The following is an 18833-nucleotide window of genomic DNA, read 5'->3' as shown; positions in this document are numbered from 1 at the left end:
TTTATTGTAGGATTTTGCGGGTCAACTTGACTGTAAAAAAAACTTTATAGCATAGGCCTACACATGAAATGTATGCCTTTTCTGCTTCATCACCGTTCAGTATGAATGACACATTTACTCTATGAGAAATATCTGAATATCTGAGTCATAGTATTCATTTTGCCATCAGCAGCTTTTACAAATACAGAGATTTACTGATTTTCTCACCAAAATGTCGCTGCCTCGCACTTTCAGGGTACCAACTACAGCACGCGCGCTTCTACTCTCTGCCTCTTGGGGGCGCACTTCGCTTTGCGACGGTCAGGCTAGACGCCATCTTGAGGAGACCCCAAAACTGGTGACAACAATCTCGGGCGCATCATAATGGGATTACTAACCTCTAAATAAAATCACCACACATCGTTGTGGGTAGCAGACGACAGAAAGGAGAGGAGTCGTCCACCAAGAGTGTATTACTTCTCAAAGAAGACTGCGGCTTAGCAAAAGGAAACCTTGCCTGTAGCTAGATGGCTGGCTAGCTATCTATGCCAACAGCTGGTCTGTGTGCCGCTCCGGAGTGAACCGTGTGGCCTGCTCGGGAGGAAGGGTGGTGACCGCGCAACATGCAATCACGTTAATTTACTACAGAATCTAATTTGATTCAAAGACCCTGCAAATTGGATGCGACAATGCACTTATAGATATCACGCTCTTAATGAAAATTTCGTTGTCTGGAGTGATACGATCCAGCTTGATTACAGTGCTGTCTTGCGTTTCCTAAATTATTCCCAACAGGAGACATGTCATCCAACTGTACCAGCGTTGCGCCGGTGAGCGCTAGCAAAACGAAGACGAAAAAGAAACATTTTATAGGACAGAAAGTGAAATTATTCCGTGCAAGTGAGCCTATTCTCAGCGTTTTAATGTGGGGTGTCAACCATACGGTAAATGTATTTTTGTTCATGTTCCCAAGCTAGCTTGTTTGTCTATGTGGTGTTTTGACGAGCTAACGGTAACGCGATAGTTAGGCAGCTGCTTGATTGACCAAAGTCAATTTTAGAGCTCATCCATCGTCTAGTAGTCTGTAGTGTATGGGTGTTAGCCAGGTACTTAGTCTGATGCTTAGGTGAAAGCTGTTAACCCTTCATTCACCATTCTCCCTGGTCAGGAATATCAATGGAGCAACATTCTAGCTATTTGGTGTGCCAGTCGCTTGCGCTTTAAACATGTACAGCAAATAGCAGCGACGTTGAACATAAACATTTGACATTACCCCGCGCACTATGCAGGAATTATTCGGCACAAGCTGCATAACGTCTTCTGTTCTGTAGAACGTGGGATGTGTGGTGGTTTTGGAGAGGAGGTCGTGAGCACTGCTCCAACCTAAGCATTCATTCTGTCTAGCGCAGGCCAGAGAGGGGTGTGACTGTTGGAGAGCAGCAGGTTGCATTGAGTCCAACCGCAGCCTGCCTGCCTATTGTTTTACAGGCATCAATGAATAATAAAGCGGCAAATCTTACATTTGCAGATTCTAGCCTGATTTAATGTGGTTTAGTGTGAAGTACACATTTGAACACTCAACCATAAAAATAATAGGCTCACAGTTAGTTTAATTTGAGTGGGAAAATGATGGACAGTGTCTTCAACACATCCTAAAATATACTTTATTGAGACTGTTTTTCACCAAATGCATCAAGTTTCTCACTCACATGAATGCAGCGATCACCAAATGCATTGCAGAGAGCTTCAAGGCTCCATTTTTGTGGCCAGCAGTAGTAGGCGAACACACCCCCTTCCCTGCTTGACTGACACCTCCAGATCAATTTCTCTGGCATGAATATGATGCCCCAGTTTTGGATTCGCTTCACTCACAATTTGAATAACGGTGCTGATGCATAATTTCACTTCCAATGTTTGCATGCATTTCAATATGTTGCCTACTCACTAACATGTACATTAGATCTTGCATGTACTATTGTCTGTAATTATTATTTCTTAATTGATTTCCCCCTCTCCTTGCTGTGTTTTTGTTGAGCCTATTTTATGTATATTTCAATACCTTATATAAGAAAGATAAGGATAAATATAGACCATAGTCAAATAGGCAGTTCTTGTAGACCAGGGAAAGAATACATGCTTCAAATGGAGAAAACAATGTCATTAATTAACCAATTAGCATATTTAGTGAAGCTGTAATAATCATCCTGTGATGCATTCTGCAATAATCATCATGGACAAGTTCAGTGTGTGGTGGATGCTGGGTGTAGATTCAAGGCGTAGGCGGCAGGCTAATTTAGGCTAATACAAGAAAGACGTCAAAGAGCCTTCTCCTCAAAGCTCTCATAACCAGAATATATTTCATGTTGGTAGTCAGTCGTAACATCGTTCTGCTAGTCACGAAGCTGGACGAATTCAGTTCCAAGCTAAGCTTTTGCTCAGAGAAGGAGCATATAGCCAAACACAGATTTAATTGAAGCTCCCTTCAAAAACATAGATTCAGTCTTGATGGTAGATAATGCCAGCCTTACAGGCTTTCCAACACTGGGAATAACCTACATCTTCAAATCTGATACGAGCCTTCAAACTTATAATAAAATCTGCCATTTAGCAGACACTTTTTATCTAACGCTGCTTACAGTCATGCAGATGGCTGGTCCCGGGAATCGAACCCACTACCCTGCCTTTACAAGCGCCACGCTCTACCAACTGAGCTACAAAGGACCACCATCAAACTTTGTGTGTAGGTTGATTAGACATAATCCAACATATAGTCAGGATATTGATTGTGTCTGCCTGCTGAAGGCATTAAGCTACGCCTCTAATGACAAAATAAATATGATGATACTTTTGAAGGACACACTAATTTAGGCTCCCGAGTGGCGCAGCGGTCTAAGGCACTGCATCTCAGTGCTTGAGGCATCACTGCAGACACCCTGGTTCAAATCCAGGGTGTATCACAATCGGCTGTGATCGGGAGTCCCATAGGGTGGCGCACAATTGGCCCAGCGGTGTTTGGCCGGTGTAGGCCGTCATTGTAAATAATAATTTGTTCTTAACTGACTTCTCTAGTTAAATAAAAGGTTCAAATAAAAAATTTTACCAGAGCATAACCTGTCGGCATGCTAGACGGTGATTTTTCATAGCATGTCAGACAGTTGAATGAGGGTCTATCCCTTGAAGTAGTCTCAGAGAGAGCCGGATATAACTCAAAACCCCAGCTCTATGAGAGGCGACTTGGCTATGTCCTGCATATTCCATACAACGCAATGTGTTTGTGCTCCATATGCTATTATTTTTCTACCTCAAGGTAACTTTCCCATTTCTCTCCTATTTTAGCAGCGTCTGTGTCTCCTGGATGCATTCTTGTCTCTTTTTTTTCCTTTGAAGCGTTTATTCACGTTCTCTCCCTGCCACTCCTCTTACTGTCTGGAGTTCATAAATCTATGGAGAGGGCTCGCTCTGGGAATCAGTCTGTTCCTTACAGTGAATCTGTCTCGGTAGATAAGATGAACAGTGTGACAAGGGACTCAGCCAGAGAGCACTGCTGTCAGTTTGCTTTGGTCCAAAGTGAATGATTGTCAGTAAATAGACACTGGTTCACTGCAGTTTGGTCTGGTGTGGGGATTAGTGTGTTGACCTCCTCTTCCCTGCTCTACTATTCTATTCTGATCTCCTGCTCTTTCTATCTCCCCTCTGTTTCAGATCAACGAGTTAAGTAACGTGCCTGTACCAGTAATGCTGATGCCTGATGATTTTAAAGCCTACAGTAAGATCAAAGTGGACAACCACCTATTTAACAAGTAGGTACCCTGGGTCCTAACTTTGCAACCTGCCATACCATATTACTGCACACCATATTACTGCCCATATAAACTCAAACAAGAGGCCAATTTAGCTGCATTGTCTAAAATATACGGTACAGTACTACCTGAAATCTGCTAACACTATGTTATGCTACTGATTAGGAGAGAGAAGGTCTTGGCTTGGTTGGCCCAATTCTCTATGATGTGGTGTGCTTTTAAATCACTAGCAAGATCAAGTTCCTCTATCACCTGTAATATATCTCACCATGGGTCTAGCGATCCCCACTACACTGGAGTTCTAGTCAAAACATTAACTGAACACTTAACTTAGCAGCTCTGCAATGCAAATCATCCTCATAGTGAAGCACCTCTAGTATGCTGGTCAAGAGCTTCTCATATTTCCTTTATCTATTCCAGGGAGTTCCTCAGACACTCTGACTCTGCTAATGGACTAACTATAGAATTACAATAATAGAATGGACATGAACCTTCTTATGACGTGCTAACAGTCAGCCATTTTGGTCAGGGAGTTGGTCAACCATGGTTTGCCAGTGCTGTGATAAGATATTGTGTAATGTAATGAATTTGAAGAATTTAGCTAGCCAGACAGTTTTAGAGGAATGATTCCATACATTTGTCAAGTGAACTGCCTATATGCCAACATTCCATTCAAACAATGCAATCAATCCACAGCCATAAACTGGCTGAAATCAGTTGATGATAGGACTTAGACAAGTTGTAATGTAACAAGTACTGATATTGTGTCATGTAATAGCGCTCACAGCTTTCCAAGAAAACAAAAATTGAGACAATAATGGTCTGTTTACATATATTTTAGAAGCTATTTATACAGAAAATGTGTTTAAGACCCGGATAAACTGTATGATTATATGACTATTTTAGGTTGGTAATAAGTCTATTACACATCTTCTGATATATCACATGCCTTACTTTTATTTTCCTGCATCAGTCAAATCAGGATTATGCCTCTGGCGATCTCCACTACACTACACTACACTGGAGTTCTAGTCAAAACATTCATTGAACACTTAACTGATTATCTTTGCATTGCAAATCATCCTCATAGTGAAGCACCTCTAGTGTAGTATGCTGGTCAATTGCTTCTCACATTTCTGTTATCTGTTCCAATGATTCCTCAGATGACATCAACACTGACTGCTAATGGACTAACACACTCTTCATATATGTTAACACTCTTCAACACACTTGTATCCCTCAGAGAGAACCTGCCCAGCCGCTTTAAATTCAAAGAGTACTGCCCTATGGTGTTCCGCAACCTGAGGGAGAGGTTCTGCATCGATGACCAGGATTACCAGGTAAAATATGGTCTCCTCTGTGGAGATGTCTAAGGGGAAGAATGTAGGATGGGTTAACTGAAGAGAAAGACCATTGAGGATGGGTTCACAGTAGTGAACTGAAAGACAGAATGAGGATAGACGTTTGCTTGGCACGGCTCACTAATGTCAAAAGGCTGGAGGACAGTTAAGGAGAGAGCAGATCAGAGTACCAGAGGGAACTCCCTGTTGTTCCCTGCCCAGTTTGATTCATTGCAGATTCCAATTCTTCCCTCAACCCAATATAGTAAGTCTTTCTCTGGATTTCATCCTTCAACCTAATGTAGTAAGTCTTTCTCTGGATTTCATCCTTCAACCCAATATAGTAAGTCTTTCTCTGGATTTCATCCTTCAACCCAATATAGTAAGTCTTTCTCTGGATTTCATCCTTCAACCCAATATAGTAAGTCTTTCTCTGGATTTCATCCTTCAACCCAATATAGTAAGTCTTTCTCTGGATTTCATCCTTCAACCCAATGTAGTAAGTCTTTATCAGCATTTGTTGATATAGAACTAAAAGACTGCCCCCTTTTTACTGAGTTATCACATGTAAACAGTGGGTGTTTTTAGTGTTTAGAGAATCATACCAAGCATAGTTTGTTACATTAAGGTCAACTATCTTGGTAGCCTTGCTAAATGGATCCCTATGTGAAGGTTTTTTTGAGCTTGGAATAGCTCTGTGTAAATGAAATCCATTGATCCATTACTAACTCGTGAATAATTATGAAACATTTTCTTTATAGAGGGCTTTTCATTCATGTCAAAGCCTACATTTTCTGCTCTGTATGTCTCTCCCTCCCCCGGGCTCCCTCCTGTGGTGGATCATCATCAGAACTCTCTGACGAGGAGCGCCCCGCTGAACAGCGACTCCCAGGGGCGCTTTGGCAACCGTTTCCTGTCCAGCTACGACCACCGCTTCGTCATAAAGACGGTGTCCAGCGAAGACATCGCCGAGATGCACAACATCCTCAAGAAGTACCACCAGGTGGGAGAGTTACCACATAAATATTTTCTGTACAAACATACGTGTTGAAGGGCTAACTGGCTTCAAATATTGAGGACCTTTCAATGTGGTGCTGAAGAAATATCTGTGAATTGTCCGATTTGATGGGACTATCCTTTTGTAATAGCTAACAATTATGCCGACTTCATTACTGGAGCTCTCCCACTGTTTCCTTTGCATTACTCATTCCCCTTCCTCTTTCCCCTCTCTCTCCTTTCCTCTCCCTATATTTCCATCCTCCTCCTCTGGGTCTCCTCAGTTCATAGTGGAGTGTCATGGCAGCACTCTGCTCCCCCAGTTCCTGGGCATGTACCGGCTAACAGTGGACGGGGTTGAGACGTACATGGTGGTGACCCGTAATGTATTCAGCCACCGTCTCACCGTGCACCGCAAGTACGACCTGAAGGTAGGTGTCGATAGGCACACTAGCTTGGAGGGAACTAACTGGGAGAACACTTACTGGTAGTACACTAACTCCAGTAGGGCAGTAGGAGCACACTTACAGCTGTAACACTGTTAGCGCTCATTGGGGTAAGGGCATTTATAATAAGCTCAATGCATAGGGTGCTTGCAGAGTATTCCGGTTCCCAATAGAACTTGAGGCTCCAGCAACTTACTTAAGGCTAGATTTACAGACTATTTTCTGGTCCAATGGTTATGTGATGTATTCTTTTTTATTAGAATTTTTTTTTACCTTTATTTAACTAGGCCAGTCAGTTAAGAACAAATTCTTATTTACAATGACGGACTACCCCCGGCCAAACCCGAACGACGCTGGGCCAATTGTGCACCCCCTATGGGACTCCCAATCACAGCTGGATGTGATACAGCCTGGAATCGAACCAGAGACTGTAGTGACGCATCTTGCACTGAGATGCAGTGCCTTAGACCGCTGCGTCAACTCGGGAGCCCATTATTTAGAAGGGGAAATGGTTAAGAATTCTGCTCTTGTGGAAAAGCTCAGTAAATCTGTCTCTTTGTGCATGGGCAACAACACTGAGAATAGAGGTGTGACGGCGTACATGCCTATTGACTCGCAGAATATCGTTTCCCTTCACAACAAACACCTCTGTGGCTGACAGGCATTCTCTGGGGAAAACAATTCTGCTTTCTGTAATATGACAATGTTATAACCATACTGTCAAGTCCAGGAGAAACAAAGGGGGAACAAAGATGCAAAGAACGTCGTCTCTAACTCTGAATTCCATAACATCTCTGTGAATGATCTTTTTTTCTCTCTCTCATTCAGGGTTCCACGGTCTCAAGGGAAGCCAGTGACAAAGAGAAGGTGCGTTCATTTACATAGATACGATGATGAGAGGAGTGTTGGGGTACAATGACAGGACCCACAAAATAATTGTGTGGATCATGCAACAACAAAAAAAAGCATCAAACTAACCAGCTAAAAACAAAACTCATTTACAGCCCAAAATACTTTTAGAAAAGTGCAGAAGTAATGATTTTTCCATCTAATGATAATGAAGCACAAATTAAATAACACATCCACAGTTGGGCCATGTCCGACTGCTGTCCATGCTGCGCAGAGGGGGAAGTCAAAAGGGGGTGAGTTTAGTCCATGTGGAATAGTTAGCTGTGTGCGCTAGTAGTATCCACCATGCGAGTTACATTACCCGCTCTGAAACCTAGAAGTAGTTATTTCCCTTCTGGCTACGTCTTTTGTAGAGCGGTGCATAATACTGCTTTGTGACTGCTGAGTTGTTGTTGGGAACAGAAGGTTGCTGGTTCACGCCCAGTGAGGGACGGACAGAACCTGGTGGGACCAATGGCACTGGTCGGATTTGTACTGTGGACCTCGCGCTCCAGAAACCCACCGTCTTAACCATTACGCCAAGAGGAAATACCTGAAATAGTTGTTCTCCCTAAAAAGTCAATCCAAGGACAATGAGTGGAAACAAATGACCCTACTTTTCATGCATCAAAATTAACAGCAAGAAAGACCTCTGTCATTTTGTGGCAATCTCAGAATATTTTGATTCTAATTTCTATCACTCTGCTCAGGCCAAGGAACTCCCCACCTTTAAAGACAACGACTTTCTGAACGAGGGCCAGAAGCTGCAGATAGGAGATGACAACAAGAAGTACTTCTTGGAGAAACTAAAGCGCGACGTAGAGGTAGGAGACATCTCACGGCTGCTCGATTTGATGTCGTTTTTATTATCATTACAGTCGTCATTGTTAAAATATCCAGGTAAATGGACTTCTGCACATTGTGTTTTGTTTCTAGTCCTTTCAACCAGTTTCACCTAAGTACCTGTGAACAAAGACATGACTTTATGTTGACAAATAGAAGAATAGTGAGTTTAATGTCCTCCAGGGAAATTTCCCAAAAGAACATTTGTTGCAATATCTGACATCTCTCCCGTTTGTGTACATCAGTTCCTGGCTACTCTGAAGATCATGGACTACAGTCTGCTGGTGGGGATCCATGATGTGGACCGGGCAGAGCAGGAGGAGATGGAGGTGGAGGCAGGAGGAGAGGAGGAGGAGTACGAGAACGATGGGATGGGAGGAGCACTCACCGGCTCCTTCGGCACCCCTCCAGACAGCCCTGGGAACCCCCTAAATTTTGGCGGGTTCTTCAGCCCTGGCGAGTTTGACCCCTCCATGGACGTCTACGCAATCAAGAGCAACGACAGTAAGAGACACTCTTTCTTGAGTTTTGTCAAGTGATTTTTCTATGCAATTGTGCTGTATTTGTGCTACTCTCTATCTACAGTGCCTTCAGAAAGTATTGACACCGTAGCTTTTTCCACATTTTGTTGTGTTACAGCCTGAATTTAAAATTGATAAAATTTGAGATTTTTTGTCACTGGCCTACACACAATAAATACCCCATAATGTCGAAGTGGAATTATGTTTTTCAAAATGTTTACATATTAATAAAAAATTGAAAGATGAAATGCCTCGCAAAGAAGGGCACCTATTGATAGATGGGTAAAAAAAATACAGACATTGAATATCCCTTTGAACAATGGTGAAGTTATTAATTACACTTTGGATGGTGTATCAATACACCCAGTCACTACAAAGATACAGGTGACCTTCCAAACTGGAGAGGAAGGAAACCACTCAGGGATTTCACCATGAGACCAATGGTGACTTTAAAACAGTTAGAGTTTAATGGCTGTGATAGAACACTGAGGATGGATTAACAACATTGTAGTTACTCCACAATACTAAACTAAATGACAGAGTGAAAAGGAAGCCTGTACAGAATAAAACATATATTCCAAAACATGCATCCTTTTTGCAGCAAGTCACTTAAATAATACTGCAAAAAGGGACCTGAAAACGGTTGTCTAGCAGTGAGTAACAACCAATTTGACAGAGCTTGGAGAATTTTTAAAATAACAATGGGCAAGTGTTGTACAAACCAGGTGTGGAAAGCTCTTAGAGACTTACCTAGAAAAACCCGCAGCTGTAATCGCTGCCAACGGTGCTTCTACAAAGTATTGACTCAGTGGTGTGAATACTAATGTAAATGAGCTATTTCTGTATTTCGTTTTCAATACATTTGCAAAAATGTCTAAAAACACGTTTTCACTTTGTCATTATGGGCTATTGTGTGTAGATGGGTAAGCAACCAGGAAATGTTGGAGCAATTTCTGTATAGTGCATCTTTAATTAACATTTGAAAATGAAACAAATTTTAGAACAGACATCATGAGACAGCCCAGTGAAAAGTAATACTTGCTATTTATACTCCTATGCACTGTCTTGCTCCTTGTGGTAGGTGCTGTGAAGAAAGAAGTGTACTTCATGGCTATCATCGACATCCTCACGCACTACGACGCTAAGAAAAAAGCTGCACATGCTGCCAAAACTGTGAAACATGGGGTGAGTAATGGACTAGATCTGACCAAACATTAAGCCACGTACGTGTTTAGGCAACAAAGATGCTAGATTATATAGTAGTTTCAAGTAGAAGATGATCTTGTGAGATGTGTTATGACATAGAAATTGTAGTTGTATGTTCCTAATGTGCATATGTTTACACTGAACTCTGTTGTCCCTCCCTCAGGCTGGGGCAGAGATCTCCACCGTAAACCCAGAGCAGTACTCCAAAAGATTCTTTGAGTTCATGTCCAACATCCTGTCATAGAATCATCTCTCCAACCCCAGCCAATCACATCCTGTCATAGAGCCATCAGCCACAACCACCCCTCTCTCGCTCCTCCTGCCTCTCCCACCTGACTTAGCCCCACCCCTTACCCTCCCACCCAGGGGATGACAGACTAAAAGGATGCACAGGCGACAAGCCTGTTCCATTGACCCACAGAGAGGGGGCGCCGGACTTTTTCTTTAAAAAAAAAAGTGACGCGTCTCTTCTCCCATGTCCTACTCCCCCTGCCTCCTCATTCTGAGTGCTCAACAAGGAAGGCTTGTGAAACAGAGTTCTATAGGATATTTGAGACCCTCCCCCCGCCACCTTATATTAGTCCTCACGCCAGCACGGGAACTGTCTCACTAATGCCTTGAAAGAGTCTGCTTCAGCAGTAGGAGTCTGTTTAGTACCGTCTGTTCGTTATTATTTTGACACACACACACCTCTCACAGACACAGAAGCGGTCAGATCGCATTAATCTTTTGACCAAGTGGCCAACAGGCGTTTACAAACTCTGCCTCCTTGACTTGTCAGGAGATCCGCAGCCGACAGTAACAAAGTTGGAAATGCAGGAGATTAATATAAGGGTTTTACGTAAATTAATGCAATATCAAAATGCATGGCTAAAATGTACATGACTTCGCCAGTTAGTTGAAACGGCAAACCACTGAACTTAGCATCTGAGCATTATGACTAAAAAAGAAAAAACATGTCTGAATGTTACGTTGCCATATTGTTTTGAAAACCTTTGACATTTTTACCATGAACTTGGAGGTTGGTAAAAGAAAATCCACATAAAAAGGGGAATACTAAAGCAAATGTTTGTTTTATTACATTAAGAATCATTTTTTATATCTTGTTTACATTAATGTAGCATTTGTGTTTGTATAGTTGTTTTGTTACTGACATAAGATCAGAAAAGTTACTTGAAAAGGATTCATTACATATTAAAGGGAGTTATTGTTTTTTTTCCTGAATCTAATTTAATTCATTTTCTCACCTTTGACTAACAAAGATCAGTGCTTTGTAGCGGTGTTTTAAATTAGGTTATTATAATGACCTATTCTGTATCGAGAGCGCAGCGAAATTTCCACGAGACAAGTGTCAGACAAGTCGTTTAGCCGCTCAATTCATTCAGATTAGTCCCCGGAGACTATTCTTCTCATGAGATTACTGAATTTGGCTGCAGACTATCCTTCTCTGTTTTATTAATCCACACAGTTATCATAATCTGATCATGTTAAACCCTCATCTTTCATTACTTGCTCTGAAATAACATACCAGGCAAACCAGAGTCATTGTAACACTAATAGTCATTAATTTTATTGAACAGTATCTTAAGAAAAACAGTACACGCAGTGTTCATCATTTTCATACAAAATAGTGGGAGTTGGTAGAGATGAGGGGTTGAAGCAGCAGAGGGAGAGGAGCTTTAATCCATTCGGGCCTTCAGGGTACGTGTGGTGATCTTGTCCTTCTCACTGTCAAAATAAGTCAAATCAAGGTACTGTCACTACAACATTGACCAGAGCGTTACTAAAGATCACCATCTAAATGTCATGTCATTTTTATGTATCCTCAGATTAATTACAAATTTAGCAAGTATTTAATCCAAAATGTAGGCAGTGGAAAAGTATGACTGTGCTTACATGACTTGCACAACGACACCCATGCCTGAAACGGCATCCCTGTCCACTGCATTCAGCATGGCTTGGGAGATGGTCTCAAACAGGTCCTCTGGTTCCTGCAGGTGTCAAAAATAACCATTGTAAATAAAGACAGTCAGAGACATAGTCAACTATCACACTCAATGTATTATCTTACAATACAGTACACAATAACCTACCATGTCTGGCTCCCAGAGAGATTCACACATGCCGTACATCTGCTCTGAGCAAGTGCCGCTCACAACAAAGTCCTCTGTCACCATGGGGCAGCCAATCAGGTCCAGGGAGCAGATGAATGGCTCAAAGGTCTTGGGGTCCAGACCAGCGATCACAGGCTCAATGTAGTATGGCCCAAATCTGAGACAAGGGATTCACGTTTGATCAGTCACAGACTTGCCACCAAGGCGGAAGTGTAGACTTGTATATAAAATACTGTGGTTCTTCACATCAGTAAACTCACCTCCTCTCATAGAGCAGGTTGGAGACCATGCTCATGAATGTCTTGGGTTTGATCTGACGCCCCTCCTTCAGCTCATAGAGGTTCAATCTGAACTTGAGCCTCTGGGAACTGTTAGAGAAAGAGTGGATAATTAATATCACCTGCAAAGTTGATCTGTTGCACTGACCATCCAAATACTCAAACTTGGGAGAGAAGAGGTGCACTGATGGACCAAGGCACACTTACACTGTCTGTACATCAGTAGCCAGACCAGCCAGGCCAATGTAGAGTCTGTCTCCCATGGGAAAGATCTTCTGGAAGTCAGTGGTCACCATCTGAGCCTGTACACCGAATCTCCGATCTGCTGCAATGGCTACACATTGCTTACCCTTCATCGCCATGACGGCGCCACCATTATAGGACATAATTGACTGGAGATGGAAGACAAGGAAGGAGACGAGGGATAGAAGTTAAGTAGCAATCGTGACTGGGACAATTTCAAAACCCAAACATTGTTTCCATCACAAACTATTGAGTTTGTAACTTTGACGGGTGACCTTCATTACTTGAAACATTGGTGAATCAGTAGAAACATTGGCACAACTATTAGCTAGGAACGTCAAGATTATAAACTTCCATCAACAGACTCAAGTTGCATGAGGTTGTTGCATCCCTCTTCAGATAGCTAGTACTAACATTAGCTAGTCAGCTCATTCATAGACCAGCGTTAGCGACAATAATCCAGTTTATAGCTAACTAGGTTGCGAGTTAATGTGGTAGTTACGTTTGGAAAATGCCTAACGCTAGTTATATTTTCGTTGAACAATTTAGTTACCATTGCAGGTGATTTTTGGCATGGCTAGCTAACGTTAGCAAGCTAAATGCTAGCTACCAAACTGATTAGGCAGCCGGTTGCTAACGTTAGCGGAGCTAGTTTTACAAACCAATCTACGGACCACAAGTACTAGCTACATGCATACATTATTTATTGACAATCTTACCATTGTGAATACGTTGAGGTGTCTTCCTTAGCCCTTGAAATATCTTGTAAATGTTCACTATTTTGAATGACTGCGGATAACAATTCCACAGTGACTACACGATTTGGAACAGCCGGAAATCAGTCAACCTTGCTGTTTGATACGTCATTCGGTACTACACGATGATTGGGTCTGTAGAAAGTTCCGGGTGGCCACCGTTGTTATCATTGACGGTTGTGTAAGGGGAGTGTGCAAATGTTCCTAGTTTGTTTGAAGCGTGCGAAAGTGAAACAATAATGGAAATAAAGTCAAGTTACAGTACAGTAACCTATGAGCCTGTGACTAAAACACCAAACCACTGGTAATGGGCTACACTTAAATCCAGCATTATCCTATAAAACCAAAAGGATTTCATGAGTCATTCAAAAATGTCTACTTTATGATGATGCTGGTGACAGAGTGCCTGAGAATTTTTCTTTATTGTCTTCATAGGACGTTTTCAATTATCATAGTTTTCTGAAGGTGTATCAAAGCAGTAATCAGCATCATATACAACAACACATGTTCAGTCAACGACAGTATTTAGTTTGTTAGTCCCCAACTCAAAGAGCTTTAGGAACAATTTTTATTAAGATACACAATTCTTCTCCTTTACAGCAATACACTAAAGATATCCAAGGAACATCATTTACAAAAGGGTTGTGTGTGTGTGTGATAAAAGTTTGAATAATTCTAACCACTGTAGAGAACAAAATATACAATTTCCACTTAAAATAAATCCAAGGTTGCTCATTCTATGAAGGTAAGTATGGCTTGTTGTTGCTGGTGAATGGCACGGGTGAGTTTTGCCATTACAGAGGAAGTCAGATCCTTTGCATTGCTTTAGTCAGGGCAATGGCTAAGGGGCAGTTTCACAGGGCCTAAGTGCAAATGCATGGTGCCTCTGCAGTGTCTGTTGTTTATTAAAATATAAATGAGTTGGCAGTCCTGGCAAACTGGTGCATATTTTTACTCTCTCCTCCATCAACCCATTCCTGCTTCTTCTAGTTCTCATCTCCTCATGAAATTCTTCTCCAGGGATGCGGGGGTCCTCTGTATGGAGTGGATGTTTCTCTTGACTCGGTCCTCCAAGGATGAGGTGGAGGCACTCTCCAGCTTCATGTTACTGCAGGGAAGGACGCAAGAGTTTTAGAGGATCAGACAACAGCCATAGTAAGTATGCAATACGTGCACTAATGTGTGCATGTCAGTCAGCAAGATACTTACTGGATAAAGCCAGCGTTGCGGTCATGCTTGTTGCCTTTCTCTTTCTCCCGCTCTTTCTCATCCTGTCGTTTGTAACTTCTAATGTTGATTTCACGCTCTTCGTCTCTCTGTTTGGCAAAGTCCATCATCTCTCTCCTCTTCTTCTCCAGCTCTTCAGCAGAGAGACATCTAAGAGAATATCACACAGATAAATATAGGGATAAGAAAATACTTTAGGATGGGGTTGTGCGATTACCATTAGTTCACCGATGATTGAACCCAAGTGTGATAATTGTATAAACAGGTGCTGTGGACTCTTACTTGGTGGTACTGCTCTGACGCCTTTGGTAGCGATCTTTCTGTGGGCTGGGGGCTTTGGGACGCTGGAACTGTGGAACTTTGAACTGGTCTGTCCTGTGGGATGAGTGGTTCTCTGATTTGTGAGAGGAGTGGTTGTCTGTCCTGTGAGAGGAATGATGGCCGTTCCCGTCTGTCCTTTGAGGCGATCGAGAGCAGCTCCTCTCCTGAGAACAGTGCCTCGAATGGTTGGGGGGCTTTGAGGACTGATGATGCCTCCCAGCTGGAAACTGAGGAGAGAAATTAGGCGATGAGCGGTACACATCTCTCAGGAGGATTTAAGTAACTTTGGATTGATTGGACTAAGATATAACAACGTTCATGGTGTCACTGTCAATATATAAAGATTGAGCCGTACTGACCTGTAGTCCATAGCCAGCTGGGACATTGCGGTGGTGGGAATGTGAGTGGGTTGTTTCTTTGGATTCCTCTTTAGAATGGTGCCTAAGTAAAGATACATCACTCAGTTAACACAATGAGTCCCACCTCAACGCTGGAACGTTTTGTACTTCCAACCCCTTTTAAACATTGTGTGTTTGAGCTACATACGTATGGGTTGTACCATTGGATTCATCCATTTCTTCTGCATCCGTAGGTACTAACCATAAGTCTGTGTGATTATTAACGGCGGCTGAGCTAGAGCGGTGTTTGTGAGACAAGGGTGAATGTCTGTAGTCCGAATGGTTTCAGCTACCCATCTATGAAAAGCTCATGAACACGCACATGTAACATGTTTTGTTCTATGACGCTCACAAGCTACAAAGGAGTCATTAGAAGGTAAGAGGTTCTTCTACATAGAATATCATAGGAAATCCCAGGACATAGTGTCTATAATACTGTAATAAGCTCACATAGTTGTCACTGACTAGTTGGATATCCATTTCCCAGTGAGCAAACTATTTCTGTACTTACAGCATTAATATAAATTCATTTTTATCAGGTTTTTGCTTTGGCAAACCTTATTTCTTATGGACATTTGTCAATTAACGCAACTACTTATGACAAATTGTTTTGTGTTCTACTTGTTGTCCTGAAAAGAAAATAGTAAAACACTTCACAGAAAGGCTAAATATAAGGGCTAGACATGCAGATAAATGAAATTCAGATAAATCCTAATTAAAAGTAGAATTTTGCAGGGGTCTAAGGACTGATAGGATTAAAAACAAACAAACAATCTACCCCATCCAGAAGTTGCCGTCAACAATAGAAGCTGCAAGCTAGATTTGTAAACTACCACAAAATGCTCATAAGATCAAAACAGTTAAACTGAACATCTGATCATATTGGCATCTGTTTACTGCTCCTGAGAAACCTCTATTGAAGTTAGGTTTTAGGTGCACCTGTGTTTTTTGTTTTCATTTTCAGAGCTTGAGCTCAAGCTCCTTCTCTTATGCTTCTTCTCCTTTCTCCTCTCTTTCTCCTCCCTTTTCTCCTTCTTGTCCTTCTTCCTCTTCTTTTTCTTGTCTTTCTTTTCAAGATTCTGACGCAGCTGAAAGAAAATAAAAAGTGAAAAACTGTTGCTACTTTAGAACCCAGTTCATCTGAAACTATTACTACAACAGGCTGAAACTGATTTCATTCCAGTTTTATTGGAGCCATCCAACTTACCATTTCTTTGATCTTCTTCATTTTCACTGGGTTTGTCAAGACCTCCCTCCTCTTCTCCTCCTCTCGTTTCCTTGAAAAATAAGACACGTGTCATTATAATCAGCTCTTGGCTAACAGCAGAACATCAATGTATGGTATAAAATTTGCTAGCTGGACACATTAAATGGTAAAGAAAGAGACAAGAGTGACTGACTTGATATCAAACAACGGGTCCTCTCTGATCTTGGCAGCCATGTCGAGGTTGGATGCAGGGGTGGAGGGGTTGAAGATTGAGCCAGGCAGGAGGCCGGTTTGTTCGGATGGACCGCTCTCTGGCTCCTCAAACTGCTGGGTAATCTGCTTGTCGATGGGGCGGCCCAGCAGGTACTCATCACGGGACACCTGACCACCTGGCCCCTGGTACATCCAGTCCAACCGGTCATCTTTTTTCCTGGAGTAAAACAACAACAAAAAGCAGTTGAGTGTTAGTGACTTCATCCAAGGTGAGTATCTCTGTCCATTTGTCTGTGGTGAGAGGGCACACTTAAATTGCTCTCATTTGATTTTTAAACCTAGACAGGACAGTGGTTTCTCTATCAAGGTGAGACCTATTACTTCCTCCTCATCACAAGGGTCAGTGAGGTGAGCATTACTTTAGAGCCCCAGTCTGCTGAGCAAATCTGGTTATATCTTCTCGAGCTCGTTCCTCTCTCAGCTCCTTCTGAAGCTCCTCGATCTTCTTCGCCTCAGCCTCGTGCTTCTGTTCAGCCTTCCATACCCGCTCTATGTTTTTCATAGTCTGGGGATGCCAGCTCTTCTTCAAGTTCTGACAGAGATAAGGGAAAGTGATATTCGATATAATTAAACAAAACAGGGAAAGATAGCTACAATTGATCAATACAACCATCATTTCTGAATTCCAATTGTTCTTCTGGGAAGGTAAGGGATTACTACGTCTGAGTAACGTTAACTAGCTAAGTAGTTGTGTAACAACATAACATAACTGGGAAAATATAAAATAAACACACCTTCAAAACTTAATTTAGTTAGGGGGTCAACTTAGTTAACTAGTTACGCCAACTAACATTAGCCGTCGTGGCAGTGATGGCGTTTCGCTTCACTAAACACTAGTTCAGAAGTTGTCAGTAGTTGAATTAAGTGGTTTTGTGATTAGTTAGTTAGCTTGCTAGAAATAAACAAAACAAACATGCGTAGCCAAGTTAGTTAGCTAGTTAAGCGCTAACGTTAGCGTTGTAAGCTAATATTTGCTCATACTTACGAGGTCACCTCCTCCCATCTTGACTTAGATCGTCCACTCGGTCTGATTGAGAAATAAGATATGAATAAACGTGTCCTCTACCTATGTGGTTATTGAACCTGACAAAACAAATGTATGTTATTATCAAAATGACATCTGCATGCTAGGCTAGCGTGTTGTGTTTTTCATAGTACTTCCGGCCTTTCTGATTATTTTTCTGGTTGTTTAAGAGTGCGTTATTCTTCTTCTTCTTGGGGATTGGGTTGGCGGATCGCATCCAACTTTCAAGGATCATACACCGCCACCTACTGTACTGAAGTGTAAGGCCAGTCACGGCCTAACTAGATTAAATCCCCTTCGTTAGTCCTGTTCCTCTAAGAAAGTGAAATAGACCCCTAGACATCACTTCCCTCCCCCACTACACCACCAAACCCCAACCCTGTCCAACCTCTCAGACCCTTTCACACAATCTCTCCGTATCTACATCATACAATTCACAAAATATCAACACAGGCTCCACCGTTTCCTCAACTAAACACTCATCACACAGACCTGTTTCATGTCTCCCTATTATCCACAACATGGCATTCAAACCTGTGTGTGCAAATCGTAGTCTACTCCACACATTCTTACTCCCCACCTCTTCCTTTACTGACCGATACACACAATAAAATGGCCTCCCCTTACTACTAGCATCCCATTCCCTTTGCCAAAAATGGAGCCCTTTTGCCCGGATCAAGGACTTGACTTCCCAGCGGGCCAGTGGGACCTGAATATCTACCCCCTCTCTCCTCATAGCACTCTTAGTCACCACATCGGCCTTCTCTTTACCCTCCACACCCACATGAGCAGGAACCCAACAAAAGCTTGCCACCAGTCCCATCCTTTCCAGTCTCATTAACAGCACCAAGTCTCCCCTATCCGACCTGCCCGTCTTCCTTCCTTCCATCATTCTTCTCCCTGTCCCACCTCCTTAAATCTGTCATCTATCATCAGGGTGAACAACATCGGCTCTCCACACTTCCCTGAGGAGT

The 18833-nt window shown here is 42.3% G+C and overlaps 3 protein-coding genes across 4 annotated transcripts; 1 reads left to right on the top strand and 2 right to left on the bottom strand.

The window, feature by feature from the left end:
* The first annotated feature begins 294 nt into the window (after positions 1-294).
* On the top strand, positions 295-11243 carry pi42b (Phosphatidylinositol-5-phosphate 4-kinase type-2 beta). 2 transcript variants are annotated; one of them, XM_014173802.2, is made up of 10 exons: positions 295-923; positions 3682-3779; positions 5023-5119; positions 5970-6122; positions 6400-6546; positions 7390-7428; positions 8160-8273; positions 8538-8796; positions 9892-9998; positions 10183-11243. In XM_014173802.2, the coding sequence occupies exons 1-10, from the start codon at positions 780-782 to the stop codon at positions 10261-10263; spliced, it is 1239 nt and encodes a 412-aa protein (XP_014029277.1). In that variant the 5' UTR covers positions 295-779; the 3' UTR covers positions 10264-11243.
* Positions 11244-11561: 318 nt separating this feature from the next.
* LOC106587952 (proteasome subunit beta type-3) lies at positions 11562-13552 on the bottom strand. Its single transcript, XM_014176616.2, has 6 exons — positions 13374-13552; positions 12619-12803; positions 12394-12501; positions 12113-12290; positions 11916-12010; positions 11562-11747 (listed from the first exon to the last, which is right to left on the bottom strand). The coding sequence occupies exons 1-6, from the start codon at positions 13374-13376 to the stop codon at positions 11699-11701; spliced, it is 618 nt and encodes a 205-aa protein (XP_014032091.1). The 5' UTR covers positions 13377-13552; the 3' UTR covers positions 11562-11698.
* Positions 13553-13933: 381 nt separating this feature from the next.
* LOC106587943 (pre-mRNA-splicing factor CWC25 homolog) lies at positions 13934-18054 on the bottom strand. Its single transcript, XM_014176607.2, has 9 exons — positions 17821-18054; positions 17195-17367; positions 16756-16992; positions 16563-16632; positions 16295-16443; positions 15317-15398; positions 14919-15184; positions 14619-14786; positions 13934-14517 (listed from the first exon to the last, which is right to left on the bottom strand). The coding sequence occupies exons 1-9, from the start codon at positions 17836-17838 to the stop codon at positions 14403-14405; spliced, it is 1278 nt and encodes a 425-aa protein (XP_014032082.1). The 5' UTR covers positions 17839-18054; the 3' UTR covers positions 13934-14402.
* Positions 18055-18833: the final 779 nt, after the last annotated feature.

The sequence above is a fragment of the Salmo salar genome, chromosome ssa02 (genome assembly GCF_905237065.1).
Source record: "Salmo salar chromosome ssa02, Ssal_v3.1, whole genome shotgun sequence".
NCBI classification, from domain to species: domain Eukaryota; kingdom Metazoa; phylum Chordata; class Actinopteri; order Salmoniformes; family Salmonidae; genus Salmo; species Salmo salar.
This window is presented reverse-complemented; position numbering and strand designations above follow the sequence as displayed.

Bases quoted from the DNA above. Each gene is read 5' to 3' on its own strand.
- LOC106587952 (XM_014176616.2), bottom strand. The intron at 12,502-12,618 runs GTAAGTGTGCCT...TTTCTCTAACAG, and splicing joins GCTACTGATGTACAGACAGT to TTCCCAGAGGCTCAAGTTCA. The intron at 11,748-11,915 runs GTAAGCACAGTC...TTATTTTGACAG, and splicing joins GGTGTCGTTGTGCAAGTCAT to TGAGAAGGACAAGATCACCA.
- pi42b (XM_014173802.2), top strand. From the start codon at position 780: ATGTCATCCAACTGTACCAGCGTTGCGCCGGTGAGCGCTAGCAAAACG. The intron at 924-3,681 runs GTAAATGTATTT...CCTCTGTTTCAG, and splicing joins TGTGGGGTGTCAACCATACG to ATCAACGAGTTAAGTAACGT. The intron at 8,797-9,891 runs GTAAGAGACACT...TGCTCCTTGTGG, and splicing joins CGCAATCAAGAGCAACGACA to TAGGTGCTGTGAAGAAAGAA.
- LOC106587943 (XM_014176607.2), bottom strand. The intron at 16,993-17,194 runs GTAATGCTCACC...GTTTTACTCCAG, and splicing joins CAGCAGACTGGGGCTCTAAA to GAAAAAAGATGACCGGTTGG. The intron at 15,399-16,294 runs GTGCACCTAAAA...ATCTTTACTTAG, and splicing joins AATGAAAACAAAAAACACAG to GCACCATTCTAAAGAGGAAT.